Source organism: Nyctereutes procyonoides, unplaced genomic scaffold, assembly GCF_905146905.1.
Source record: "Nyctereutes procyonoides isolate TBG_1078 unplaced genomic scaffold, NYPRO_anot_genome, whole genome shotgun sequence".
NCBI lineage: Eukaryota > Metazoa > Chordata > Mammalia > Carnivora > Canidae > Nyctereutes > Nyctereutes procyonoides.
The window spans coordinates 73,623,099-73,638,742 of record NW_026575052.1 but is presented as its reverse complement, the minus strand read 5'-3'; the positions used below and the strand labels follow the sequence as shown (position 1 = coordinate 73,638,742).

The 15,644-nt window shown below is 35.1% G+C and overlaps 1 protein-coding gene across 2 annotated transcripts in view; it reads left to right on the top strand.

Annotated features, from left to right (window-relative positions):
• The window catches only part of PLXDC2 (plexin domain containing 2), a 455,308-nt gene that overhangs the window by 221,152 nt on the left and 218,512 nt on the right, over positions 1 to 15,644 (top strand). For both annotated transcript variants that reach the window (XM_055331385.1, XM_055331384.1), the window contains exon 3: positions 3,323 to 3,469. In XM_055331385.1, coding sequence (XP_055187360.1) covers positions 3,323 to 3,469 — 147 coding nt within the window. The remainder of the gene's footprint in view (positions 1 to 3,322; positions 3,470 to 15,644) is intronic.

The following is a 15,644-nucleotide window of genomic DNA, read 5'->3' as shown; positions in this document are numbered from 1 at the left end:
CCTAAATGAATTGGCAAGTAGGCACATCACAGTAGTGTTTTGTTTTATTTTCTATAGTGTTAGAAATAGTTTGCTTTTGAGCAGAAAAGGGAAATCTTTGTGCCTGAAGTGGTTTTTGACAACTCTTTAAGTACCATTACTCCTATAAAGGACAAGATGTGGTTTGAATAATATAGTAGTGCTAAAATGTCACATTTTTCAGACATCTATTTTATGGCTTTCCTTGAAAAACTGAGCCAAACACCCCTCCCTGGAATTTAACGACTTGTGTCTCTAAATTCTCGGTAAACAATAAATTGTCTTGTTCTTTGAATAAAAGTTGTCATGACAACTTGGCAAGCTTGGGCTGTTAGAAGTCAAACATCAAACTCTAATCTTTAGTTTCTCACTATTTTCAAAGATGTGGCATTATTTTGGGCAGCTCTGATTTAAGTAAAAATGAACATTATTTTCAATTAGACATTTCAGTGAAACTGGACAAAAGTCATTTATATTTTTGCAGATAATCCATTATTTAAGCATAATGATATTCTTTATGTTAACTTCAAAACTATTTTTTGAATTTAAGGGTTAAGGGAAATACCAGAGTGATTTTAGATATGTCAATTGCAACAACTATATCGAACTCTATACTTAGGGTCTGTAATTTTAAAGATAATATTATTTGGTATTTATGGTAATTTGGCAGCATCATAGACTCTGTTACATAATTCACCTAAAGATCACATCTCTGACCTCAGTGTTGCTGAACTCTTTATAGTAATACTAGCAATCGGGAGAAAAACTACAATTTTTATTTAAACTTATTGACTCTTTTTTTCAAAACCCCCTTATATGTGATTCATTGAAAAATTAAGTGAATCATTATCATTTGTAATTCAGACTTGATAATTTACAGCAGTTTAGATACAAGTTTCCATTCCTGCTGTGTAATTAGCTAGAATACCAGATTTGGATAGATGTTTGTTATCCAGATCTATAAACCTATAGAGAAGATTGCCTTACTCAACATTGCTCAAGTTAAGTCTCTTTTGGTTGGAAATTAGGGAAACTTGTATGTCCGTAGTCTTTTGGTTGACAATAACTCAATTGAAGGGTTTTAACAATAAAAAAATTAATCGTTCATGTAAGTGAGCAAGCATGGAATGCATTGGATCAGGTACTTGGTGTTTTTGCTTGTTTGCATGCAGAGATAATGACTTTTTTTTTATCTATGTTTGCTTTATCTTCAGGCGGAGTTTCCTCATGGTAGCAAAATGGTGGCAGTAGTTTCAAGTCATAAGCCTACACATCTCAGCAATCAGAATAAGGGAAATTATCTCCTATATATATAAACTCTTACATGTCTCAATAATTGGTTGTTTTAGGTTATGTGCTTTTGATGCCCACCAGCTATGCTAGCCAGTAGAATGACATGTATAGAATGGTTTGCGCCTGATGTCAAAGAAGGTACCCACCTTGACACTTCCATGGTGAAGCATCAGACAGTAGGGAGTCAAATACAAGTTGGAGACACAACCAAATGCTTGTTGCCTTCCTCGAACCCAGGCAGTCAGTGTCATAATGATCTGGAAGGAGGTACTAGAAAACCAGTAGGATATTAAATCTCTTTTGCACTGCCTGGAATCTTGTTCATGCTTCTTTCTTTGTATCTTCTTTTTTCTTCTTTCTCTAAAGAACTTTTTTATCTTTCATTGTGGTTGCACTTATAATTTGCATGTGATATCTAGAGTTTAATTAGAGGTTGGTGGTTTACCTAGATTTTTTTTTAATCTGTTAACACTTAATCACTGTCCTCAAGATTTAAGGTCATACTTTTTCTGTTAGTCATGGGACAAAATCTATTTAGAATACTGCTTAGAATATTCCTTTATACAATAAGTTTCATATATTTTAGCCTAATGACTTGTAAAAAGGTACATGGAATTCCTGTTTTGACTACATTTCAGGAATAATCATATTTTATTTAATTAACACTTCAGTAACAAATGCATCAGATGAAATTCACAGTCCAAAATCATATACCCTCTATTTACCAAACATTATCCTTATGTATACCTGAAGGTTTTTAAATATATTTTATCTGACAGACTCAAATTGATAAGCACAATTACATTTTATGGTAAAAAAAATTTCATTGCGATCTGTGTTAGGCAAGAATCATATGACTTTTCTTGGTGGTCCTCAGCAATATTCCTTTTTAAAACATTTAAATATCTTCACTGAGTGAGAAACATAAAAATTAAAGGTTTTGTGACAAGCACCGTGGTAATAATCAATAGTGAGAATTCAAATAAAAGTAGAATTTAATAACTCAAATTATAGGGAAAAATATATTATTTCCATTCTGAGGATCATTAAAACTGAGAGCAGGCCCTAGTTTTAAAGGGGAGAAGTTTGAATTTGTTGTCACTCAATAGTAATTATAGTTCAGGTTTGCACTAAATAGTTCCAAAAGTAACATTTTGTTTAGGCAGCAACTAAATCCCTAGAATTACCATGGTAAAAAGACTATTGTAAACAGAATGTACATTTTCCTCTATGTTTTCTTTATTTAACAATTTCCTCTAAAGAGCCTTATTTTATATATATTTAAATCTAATTCACTTTCCTTAGAGGTTATTTAACTCCTCTGGCTATTTTGAAGAATAGTAACATGTCTAGCTTCGTAATATCACTTTTTGTTTGGTTTTAAGAATTTTAAGGACAATATCTCTAGGGTTTTTTTTTTCTTTCCTTGTGGGAGGACTTTTTTTTTCTTTTTTAATGGAATTCTGTTTATATAAATCTGTCAATTATATATATTAGGTATATAGTGACTTAAATGTTTCCTTTTTTTCCAGCCTTATTAAGATATAATTCACATATAACATTGTGTAACTTTAAATTGTACATCCTGTTGATTTGGTATACTTATATACTGCAAAATGATTGCCACCATAGCATTAGCTAATACCTCCATCACATCATATAATTACCATGTCTTTTTTTGTGGTGAGAGATCTATTCTCCTAGCTACCTTCGAGTGTATAATATAGTATTGTTAACTAAGTCACCATGCTGTAGATTAGATCCTCAGAACATATTTGTCTTATAAAGGGGAATTTGTATTCTTTAGCCAACATCTCATTTGCCCCACCCCACAGCCCCTGGTACCACCATTCTACTCTGTTTTTCTATGAATTCAGCTTTTTTTAGATTCCACATATAAGCAGGAATATACACTATTTGTCTTTTCTGTCTGCTTTACTTCACTTACCATAATATCCTCAAGGCCCACTCATGCTCTCTATTCTTGATATGCATTATTCTTTTATTATAGGAGGACACAGATCATAATTACTATATATCTCGGATATATGGTCCATCTGATTCTGCCAGTCGGAGTTTGTGGGTGAACATAGACCAAATGGAAAAGGACAAAGTGAAGATTCACGGAATATTGTCCAATACTCATCGGCAAGCTGCAGTAAGTGCTTTGGCATTTTGAGTTTCTTTTTCTGATGTAATTTTTTTTGCTTTAATTGGCATATCAGTGTTGTTTGTTGTGATCACTTTTTATTATTTAGTTCTGCAGTTGAAATTTAGATTAATGATTGCATAGAATATCCTCGAAAAAATGAGTAAGAATTATTTTAACTAAGAAGCCACCATCCATTTAACTAATAATTACTTAAATAAATTAATTTACCATTAATTTCCCTAGTAAAATGAGTTGAATATTCAAAGTCAAGATTGATCTTGGATAATTTTAAGTTTTCTTGTAATCTATGAATCGAGAGAACATTTTTATTTATTTTAGTATTTTTAAAGATTTTATTCATTCATGAGAGACACAGAACGAGAAAGAGAGGCAGAGACACAGGCAGAGGGAGAAGCAGGCTCCATGCAGGGAGTCCGACATGGGACTCGATCCCAGAACCGCAGGATCACGCCCTGGGCTGAAGGCAGGCACTAAACCACTGAGCTACACAGGGATCCCAAGAGAACATTTTTTTAAAAAATGACAGGAATTCAAAAAAAAAAAAATGACAGGAATTCGGTATCTCCCATTTACATGGGTGTATTAATTTCTTGGCCTGAAAAATATTTCACCAGAAACATTTATGATTCCGATAACATATGTAGGTCAAATTATGTATCTCCAGGCAGAAGTTTGATATAAAGGAAAAAAATTAAATCTGGAAATCTCCGAACATGTTTTCAGCTTGAGTTTATTTTATACCAGCTCTGGTTCTTTAAATGAGAAATGTAACTATGTAATGAGGTGTAGTTTCTGTGTCTGGGTATAGTGGGGAATGGCAGGATATTAATATAGGCCTCACTTAACTTACAGGTCATTGGTATCCTACTCTACCTGTCAGGCTGCATGCTTACATGGGTTAGCTTTTCAATCTTCACAGCATCTTCTCTATCATTTAAATATTATTGCCATCCTGGTATTGCAGATGAGAGAACTGAGTGTTGGAAAAGTCAACCTGCCTAAAGGTCTCCAGTCTTTAGTGATGAGACTCAGATGTCAGCATAGGCACCCAAGCCCACACTCAAAATATGTGTGTAAACTGTATCCCACTTGGTTCCAGCAGTTTTTGATAGTCATTTTCTAATAAATGCCTGATTTAACGTTTCAAAAGTTATTTAGTTTTGCTCTCATGGATAATACCTGTGATCTTACCATCAATAAAATCATGTCCTTGCAGGCAGCCTGGGTGGCTCAGCGGTTTAGCGCCACCTTCAGCCCGGGGTGTGATCCTGGAGACCCGGGATAGAGTCCCTCATAGGGCTCCCTGCGTGGAGCCTGCTTCTCTCTCTGCCTGTGTCTCTGCCTGTGTCTCTGCCTCTCTCTCTCTGTGTGTGTCTCTCATGAATAAATAAGTAAAATCTTTAAGAAAAGAAAAGAAATCATGCCCTTGCAGTTTAATATGACTTAAAATAAAAACACAGCAACTTGAGCCTTTCAAATGTGATGGCCACTATGGAATTAAAGATAAAACTAGAGCTAATAGACTCAATGGCTTATGTGATTTCAAGAGGCACCAATTTGATGGTTATACCAAAATTTTTAGCCAACAACCTTAATTGTATATATATACACACTCTACTATTTTGGAAAATCAACTCCTAATAGTTAAAATGAAAATTAATTATAACTCACCATAAGATGATTTCTTGAACTGTCAGTGTGGGGCACATGTTTTCTGAGCCTGAGAAGTAAACAAAGGAGCCATCTCACCTACTAAATTACATCATCCCTTTTCTTTTCCATATTCAGGCAATCCCAGGCAAGATGACAGATTCAGAAATGATTCACTTGTGGATTTAGAATAGATTTTCAAAAGAAGAGAAAATGAGAAAGATTAGATTAGGACAATATTTACCAGAAATTTCTTGCTTTTGACAATTTCCTTACTATATTACAGCACTTAGTCATGTAAAATGCCCTTTGTAGATGTTCAAATGTTGAGTGCATCCAACTGAAGTTTCCATAAATTGACCCAGTTGTTGTAGCAGCCACTATGGATAAAATCTCTAGGCAAAGAAAGATTATCAGTGAAACTGTTAGTGGATTTCTGCTTACACACTTTATCGTTTCCCGGGATCTCCCAAAGTGCAGCAGTTCATGTGTCTTGTTTTTTCTTGAAGAATATTTCTTTTTCTCTTTGGGTTTGCTTTGTTGTCATGTGGCTCCAATTCTCTCATTAGTCTCAAGAAAAATTATGCTATAATGAACCATCTTTTTTTCTTACTGTTAGCATGGGAATGACACTGTTGCTTTCAACACCAAAAGTTGGCTTAAACACAAATGCTTGAGCTTTTGCTCGTAACTTATCTGGTATTCCATGCATAGAATTTTAAATACTTATCATTGGTAGAAACCTTTATTTTAGCTACTCTGTCATTGTCATCACTTGTTTTTTTTTTTTTTCGATTCAAGAATTTTAGCCTATCATCGAACATTATTCTTAGAGTTAGAAGTTGATCCTTTACCCATTTTTCCTATCACTATCAACAGAACACACACATACACACACATGCATACCTAGGTACACATGTCATTTACCATAATAGAATTGATAATATATCTTTGTTTCTTTTTTTCCCCTGGAAAAAATTGTCATTTAGAGCCCTTAATTTAAGTAGGTTTCATATTTTAGAACTTATAAATTTAGTTAATAGAATATTTTAATTTTTTTTCTACTAACATTCTTGCTTTTTAAAGTGTGATTGTTAAATATTAGTAAGAGGTTTCCAAGTTGTAAAGGGTGATTCATGTTTTAGAATATCCTGAGTTGGCCTCCCCACCTTTCCAGTCTATTCATTTCTATTATGCCTTCCTGGGAGCAGAATCAGGTTTTTAGAGATGATGACAAAATTGTAATGTTAAGATATCAATGTAGCATATTATGAGCAGAGGGCACCATAGTGTCCATAAACACCCTCCCTCCTACCCTCGCAGGACACATACACACACCCTGAGTACCACTAGGCCACTCTTCTCCCCTGTGGTGTTACTAAGATGCTTTATTTAGCCCAAGGGAAAATGGCAAATGGGAAACAACACATCCACTTAATTAATTAGGTTTGTTGATGTCATAATTGTCATAATCCTCGCTGCAAAGCTCTGTGGTAATTTACCTGGAAACAGCACTTAAATTTAAGCCCCAAGAGAAGAGGGGAGTTTCTCAGATCTTATCACCAAATGGTTTAATTTTCATGACCAAAAACATACATTCTGTCAACAAATTGGACAAAAAAGAAAAAAATAAAAGAAATATATATCCAGGGGCAGACACAGGAGCATTTGCCTAACTAATCCAGCGTTGGCAAATGAGAAAGCTAGAGATTGGGCATCCCTGAAGATGTAGATTCCCTCCCCTTTCCAGGCTGCTTCAGAATGGCTCAGAGGAATGTAAAGGAGTGTCTGATTGGAAGCATGATTTTTTTTAAAGATTTTTTTTTTATTTTTAGAGAGAGCAAGAGAGCACATGCACACACAGGCACACAAAATGGGAGAGGGGCAGAGATAGAGAGTGAGAGAGACTCCTCCCTGAACACGGAGCTAGGTTGGGTGGGGGCTTGATCCCATGACCCCAATGTAATTACCTGAGCTGAAATCAAGAGTCAGCCACTTAACCTGCTGAGCCACCAAGCATAATTTTTTAAAGAAGTATTTTCCCCTCCACCACCATCATTTATAAATGGGGTCTAAACAGCATTTTGGAATCTTAGATTAATATTCTAGTAAGAAGAGAGTAGAATTGAAGTAAGAGCATACTCCTTTCTCCTATCTGCAATAATATCTTATAATTTGAGGGCAGAGAACAACTTAGAAATCATTTGCTTCAAGTGCTTCACAAGCTGAAACACACTGATTTCTTTTTCCTTTTAGAACGTAAGCCATATTCATTAGTATGTATATTACATATGTATGCTATAATTTGATTACAGTCTCCCCATTGTCCTTTTTGGTTTGAATAACATTTCTTAAATCATTATTGCAAAAAAAAGCAGATGTTAAAACTTAGTTTTAACTTTGACAGATTAAAGTAAGAAGCATGTTTTCTAGACAAAGGATAGTGAAAATTTGTATCAACTCCTACCATATGGCAAGCAATGAGCCAGACACTTTATATTCAAATACTGGTAATTATTTGGATTTTTTGTCCTTTATGCAAAGTCAGTCAGTTGTCAGATTACACATCTAGACGTTTCTGACCATAAACCTAGGAAGCAGTCCGACTTGTTTCTTTTTCCCTGTGTGGACCTTCAGATTCCACAGTTTTGATATTTTCTTCTGTATTTCTATATCCATGTTATTTAATTTGTTTCTGGGTACAAAGTTTGATTCCACAACTAGACAAATTAGAATTATTTGTTTTCTGAAACCACAGTTTATGAAATTCTGATTCACAACTCCTAGAGAAGTACCACTGTCCTGGTGGAAGGAATCCAAGGTCACAGAAGTCATGAAACCTTGGCCTCAAAACTCATTTTCTTGGTTTCTGGCCTCTCTGTACCTCAATTTTATAACCGGAAAGAAAGGAGAAAAATGCCTGCCTTGACTCCCTTCTAGTGCTATTTTAAGAATAAAAATGAAATGGATATGAAAGTACACTGCAAATATCAAATAAAAATAATATTGTAAGGCAGTGCTATTTGAGAGTACTCATTCTTTATAACAAAAATAACCCCCAAATAAGTTAATTCCCAAGTACTTTCCAAGAGTATCCAATAAATAGATTATAGATAGATAGATATCTATATCTATATCATCTATATCTATATTGTATATCTATATTGTATCTCCATAATTTTTTTTTTTGGCCAAGGAAATGCCAATGTGCTCTTGGCCAAACATAAAACATACTCTTAACTAAAAAATCTTCTATCTGTTGGTAGGAAGATTGATTCCTTATATAAGAAACCCCAGCAAAATGAAATTCTTATATCTCTGTCATAATGCAGGTAAGGTTTTCTATGGAACTTGTATGTTCTTTGACGTGGCCTTTTTTTTTAAATTTGAAAATTGGACTGTTCTCCATGAAGATCCTCAGACTATATGAATATAAACAGAAACCTTCATTTAAAAAAGTTAAGTTGGGGCACCTGGGTGGCTCAGTTACGTGTCTGATTCTTGAATTTGGCCCAGGTCATGCATGATCTCAGGACCCTGAGAAGGAGCCCTGCACTGAACTCGCTGCTCATCAGGGAGTCTGCTTGAGAGTCTCTCTCCTTCACACTTTGCCCTCCCCTGCTTTTTATAGATTAAGTTTTCTCTTTCCTTTCTTTTTTCTCTCTCTCTCTCTCTCTCTCTCTCTCTTTTTTGTCCAGGAAAGTAACATCATTTCAACTAGCATTTCCATGGGTCTTTCATTACTAGTATAATGTTGATGTTGGCAGGGCTAAATTTGGATGTCTGTGGTGCCTGAATCAGTTGTTGTCTTACACTGCCCAGGTTTATTTTTTCCTGTGCATCAGAAAATCTGTTGAAATGAGTTTTTTCATTTTTCTAAATGATTAACTCAAAAGTCAATTTAATTTGCTATCATGATTAGGCTGCTATCTAGACCACACATTTTGCCCGAATTCCATCCACACTAACAGTAAGTTGTTTTCATCTATTTTTGCTTTGGCTGGTGGAACAAAGTTACTCCTTTCCATTGTTTGAGTCGCTCCATTTCTAGCAAGACCCTCATAGTTGTCTTTTATTTGCTTTGTTTTTAGGATTTTCCTCTCTTTTAATAACAGACTAGAATGAGCTGTGTCTCCGTGAGTCTCTCTAACTAAATTTTGGTGTAATTAGTTCATTTTATTATTATTATTATTATTCTGAGAATAATTCTCTCTGTCCTGAAGAAAGTATTATTTGAGGGACTTTTATGGAAAGTAAAGGCATATCCTGTTCTATTCCATGAAACTCACACGAGATTAGAATAGCCGAGTCCTGTTCTTCTGCATCCCAGGGAAATGAGTTGGTCCACATGCTATAGAGCCAGTAAATAAATATATGGAAAGATCTATTCCTTCTCCTGCTGAAGGCTCTAATAAAACAGATTAAACATTCCTTAGGCTCACCTAACGCTCTGAGTTTAGTATACTTGTTTTACTGATATGATTATCTAAATAGATGTATATTAGTAATTATTTAAGTGAGCATTGAGACCCTTCCTGAGTCTAGGAACCATTTGAAACCTAGAACGGATTCTGGAGAATCTTAGAGATAACTTTATGAAACCCACAGTGATCAGTTTTTATGCGTGTAACAAGTCTTAGTTTTCCAAATCAAAAACATACTTTAAAAAAATCATACTTGGGTTCATCAACTGTTAATTCAATTTAATCTTATTTCTCCATATTATATCTTTAGTGGATGGCTACCATTATTTGTGTAAAATTAGAGTCATAGGAGATAACATCATTCATTCTCTGTGACCAGTGATGGCTGTAAAATAATTCTAGATAGATAAATCTCTGCTCAGCTTTCAAAGTCACAAGTGAGGCAAACACTTGAGTCTTCTGTGAAGCCTTCTTGGAAGATCTCATTCACATTAATCTTTCATAATTATAAAGCTACTAAAATGGGACCTCACAGCCATGTCTCAGGTGGAATAGGTAAATCCATTTACTCTTGTCTTTCCTTCTAGATTCTCTTCTCCAACCTATTTTTGATCATCTTTTCTGAGCTCTTTCCATAAGCCCATGAAGATTTAATAACAATTATAGAAAAGATGACTACAGAACAGTCTGGAGTTGTAAAATGATAAGGCATTCACAGGACTCTTTTGCAGGGAAATGTTTTATAACAAAAAAGTTAGCAAAACATCAAATATAATATTCTTTAAGAGTGAATACTGCTAAAAACAAATAAACTTAATTCTTATGAAAAATCTGAACTAATAAAAGATAAAAAGATTTAAGACTTTTTGGGACTGAGATTTATTGAACAAGCTTATATTTTAGAATTTTTAAAAAATATTGGTTATACCCGGGCACCTGGGTGACACAGTCAGTTAAGCATCCAACTCTTGGTTTCAGCTCAGGTTGTGATCTCAAGGTCGTGAGATCAAGGCCGCATTGGGCTCCGTGCCCAGCATGGAATCTGCTTGAGATTCTCTCCCTCTGCCCCTTCTGCTCATGTTCTCTCCCCCCACCACTAAAATAAATAAATAAATCTTTAAAAATACATATTGGTTATACTAATTTTCATTATCTTTATTTTTTTATATTTTTCTTACCAAATTATAACCTATTGCTTACCCTACAGAAAATAGCCAAAACCTCACATGGTTTGTTTCTAAATTGGCTACCCATTAGAATTTCTGCTGTGTCTGGGTTTCAGAAAGTGAGTGTCTCTTTTTTTCTCTTCTCGAAGTGCTCTGTTAAAATGCCAAGAGGAATAGAAGTGAACCACCTATAGCCACTAAGTTGGTGATGAATTCCAGGAATTTCTTATGTAGCAGCTATCTGAGAAGAAATGCTGAGTAAGGTTCATTGCTGATAAATGCACCAAAGGTTAGGCACCCAAGTCCTATTCCCCTGCAGGGTAGACTGTAGAGATGGGTAGGTTTTCCTAAGGGAGCAGCTCCCAGAAGCTGTGTTGGGAGTCATCATTTTGTATACAACTTTTGAAAAATCCAGAAGTTGCCAAATACGGCAAAATGTTAAAAATTGGTGAATCTGTAAAACTGATATAGAGGCTTATTCGTATTATTTTTGTAACTTCAAAGTTACTTCCTTTTAAAAAAAATATTTATATATTTATTTATGAGAGACACACAGAGAAAGGTGGAAACATAGGCAGAGGGAGAGAAGCAGGCTCCCTCCAGGGAGCCAGATGCAGGACTGATTCCAGGACCCCAGGTTCACAACCTAAGCAGAAGGCAGACCGCTCAACCACTGAGTCACTCAGGTGCCCCTGAAATTATTTCCAAATAAAAAGTTAAAAAAGAGAAATTAACAGAGGAAGATGAAAAGGTAAAACTTAACTTGGCTTACATTTCAATTTTAACCTGTAATCAAATTTTGAATTATGTAGTTACTCTTCTGATAAACTTGACCTTCATTGAATGCCAAATCCTAACACGCTAGTCAAAAGATTTGATATCATGTTTAAATATATAGACTTAGAAACAGGCTGCCTGGATTTGAGATCCCACTTTGCCAACCACTACTGGGTGATTTGAGTGCATTATTTTTTTTCTGTTCATCACTTTTGTCACCTATAAAATGGAATGATAATAGTACTTACCTTCTAAGGTTGTCATTAGTAGTAAATGATTTAACATCCATGCAGTGCTTAACTCCATGATTGGCATAGTGCTAGAGATGTCCGTTATACTGATGCTGACAATCAACATGCAAACATTTAGCTGTTTTAGAACAGCTATTTTCGGCTGACAAGAAAGAAGGGAAGATAGATTGTAATTAACTGAGGCAAGAGAGGGTCTTTTCAAACCGCAGAAGATAAATCCATAGGAGTATTTTTCCTGCCCTGCCCTGCCCTGCCTTGTTTGAGGATCACCACTGAAGGACGTAACAAGAGTGTCATTGTCCTTGGTATACCATTGCCACAAATCACTGCTTAGGAGCCTGGCTAGCAGGTACTTCTATGCTTCAATTCCTAAAATGGAAAATTTTAGGCCATGTAAGTGTTACCAGGCAAAGCAAAACGATGTTATCCAGAATGTAGTCTATTTACCCTTTTAACACATTTCACGCTTGCTAAAGTTTCCTTACAGCAATGTTTTTAGTGTTTCAAAGACCATTACGTGACTTAGAGCCTTGCTGCTCAAAGTGGGGTCCTGGAGGCAGTATCAGCAGCCCTGGGAGCATGTTAGAAATGCAGAATTTCAGCCCCTTTCTCCACAGACCTACAGAATCAGAATCTGAATTTTAACAAGAACCCCAGGTGATTCTCATGTACACTTCATTTTGTGATGCCTGGAGGGACCCGTTGTCTTGCTTCTAGAATAGTGTGAAAAATGCAGTAGTTTCTGGTTCTCACTCTCCTCCCACCTACCCTCCAAGGGCTTCTTTATAACATCCTGTTATTCTTCTCTATGCCCCTGAATAGTGTTGCTGTACACCCTGCCTGGATGGTAAATATTCACACAAACTACTTTGAATAATTCTCAAAAAGTGCAGATATAAGCAAGCAACCACAAGCCAAATGTTTGCTGGGAACCATGAAATGCAAGAGGTCAAAAGACACGGTGATAGTGCACTTAATCTCTAGTTCATTTGAACAAGTATCAGATAATGCACCATGTTTACATTTCTTTTCCTACTATAGGAGTAGTCCCATGCAGAGTGTCATTCAATATGCAGGGTTAATTAAGTTCTTAGTTCTCTTATGAAAAAAGTGCTGAAGCAGTTAGAATTTCCAACTCAGAAAATCAATTCAATTGATGGGATTTATTTCTAAAAGGAATAGCCAGTCTCTGGTCTGTATATTTACATATTGATTAGTCCCTTTCCATGAACATTTTGATCTTTTAATTAAGTATCTAGTGTTTCTAGTTGCTGGATTAACAACCATGCCCTGTCCACTTCTTCTAGCATGTGAGTTGGTTAACATTGCATTTTTACAAAAACAAAAATTCTACATAGTAAAAATGTTATGCTATACTGCCCACTGCTGCTATTTTATTTTTGGAATACACTTAGCTCATTTATGGCCTAGAAGCAGGATTTTATCTTAGGGGATACCAGAAGAAGTTTGTATCACTGCTGCCTACATGTATATGCCTCTCCATTGCCCATTTTCTCTCTTTAAGAGTTGCTTATCGGGAAAACCTGTCCATTTAAATTTTTCTATTTCTACATCTACATACATACAAGTGTATATACTTACTTTTACGTCACTGTACTGTCTCAGTTTATGTTACTTTTGTGAGGGGATCGATTTCAGTGAACTAGGTGAATAAACCAGTGACAGGCAATTACCATAGAGAATTAAAAAAAAAAAGTCCATAAGTTTAGAAAATAGGACCCTGGATCTGTCCTTGGAGGGTACGAAATCTACTAGGGAAGCATCTACACCCCAACTGTGGGGAAAAAACAAAAGGCATTCAGGTTGTGCACATGTCTGGTGAGAAGGGACCTGTGTGTGGCCCTCAGGTGTCAGTGGCGCATGCTCACTACCAGCACAGCTCTGTCAGTCCAGGCCCTGTGATTGCAAGTTTCATCTAAGAATACTATTGTGTTTTTCAGATTTTCTTTTGGTATGGCTTTGGCCTCATGCATCTAGGAGCCTTCTGACTATGTCTTATTATTATTACATTTTAGAGGAAATGTTTGTGTACTAAGAACGAAAACATGAATGACTGACTAAGAGTCCCAGGTAGAAAACACAATGATGGAAGGTCTGATAACAGGTAGGAAAAGAAGCACCTGGTATAAAAGAAGGAGGATAGAATAATACAGTGGTCAAAACTCAAGAGTTTTGAAGTCAAACATATGTGGATTGAAATCCTGGCTCTATGACTTCTGGTGGTTTGAATTTATTACTTGTTTTTTTGGTAAAGATTTTTTTTTAATAGTTTCAGGATTATTAAAAAAACTTTCAAGAAATACTGAAAGAATTGCCATATAGCTTTCACCTAACTTCCCCAAATGTTAACATCCTATATACTCATGGTACAATTATTGATACCAAAACATCAGCACTGGTCCTATTCTCTTAACTTATCTGTAGGCCTTGGTCATATTTGTTAACTGTCCCCAAACCATCTGTTTCTTATTCAGAATCCAATCTAGGACCTACATTGCATGTATTTGTTCAATCTCCTAGCTTCTTTCAATCTATGATAGCTCCTTAGTCTTTGTCTTTCATGAACTTGACACTTTTGAAGAATATTGGCCAGTTATTTCATACAGTGTCTCTGATTCGGGGTTTGTCTACTGTTTCTTCATGTTTTAACACGGGTATCTGTTTTTGGCAAAAATCACTTTTTGTGGTATCACAGAAATGTTTTTTTTTTTTTTTGTCCTTCACTGTGCACCATATCAGGAGATACATGGTGTCATATGTCTTATTACTGGTGATTTTAACTTTGATCACCTGCTTCAGGTGATATCCCCTAGATTTTGCTCTTTCACTGTAAAGATATTTGCGTTCCCTTTTATAATGATCAAGTATCTTTTGCAAGATACTCTCTGATTATGCAAATATCCTGTTCCTTATCTTGCCTCCATCTTCTAATTTTGACATTTGTACTTGCTAAATACAGGCAAAATACTTAGCATAATATATATATATATATATATTACATATATATAATTCCATTTCTCTAACACCAGTAGTTATGATTATTTCAATATAACAAAAATGAGAATATCATAACATTGCTCAGAAATGTAATATCTAATTGTGATTGATTCTCTCAGTAAAGCAGTTTACCTTCATTAATATATCAACATGTATAGACAACATATATCACATCAGTTCCAGCTATTTGTTAGGAATCAAATAGGGAGCTATTTTTGTTTAGGAAACTAGATTCAAGGAACTGTTGCTATGCTAGACACCTTCATTTGTGTAATGCAATATTCACCATCATTGAGACAATGCTAATGAAGGTCCACATGTTCTTTGGCCATTTGATCCTTATAATAAACCTTTGAAGAAATGTCTTGACTATAGATGAGCAAACTGTGGCTTAAAAAAGTTAAATTATGAAATCATGCACAGCTACTAAGCACCAAAGCTGGGACATAGTTTCAAGTCTCTCTGACTCCAAAACCATGGTAGGTCATTAAAAATTAGGAAAGAACCATTGCAAATGGAAAAATAAAGCTTTATCTAGCTCCATTAAAAGAAGATTATAAAATGTGTGTTTTGTGCTTAGTAAAGCAGTAAGTCTCCAATAATCTACTCTAAGCATTTATAGGTGAATGAGTTTTATGTGTACTTTATCCAGGTTCAAGAAAATTACTTAATTGTTTTGTGCATTGTGGAAGAATGTATCATATCACAATTAAGAAACTAAGCTTATTCATAGTTATCTGCAAAAAGTTATCCTAACAAGAATGATTATCTAATCATTTTTATTTACTGGAGATATAAGTCTTACTGGAAATGAGATCATTTACTCAGGTATTCCAGATGAAAGCCAGTATCACTATAAATATCCATATAAATA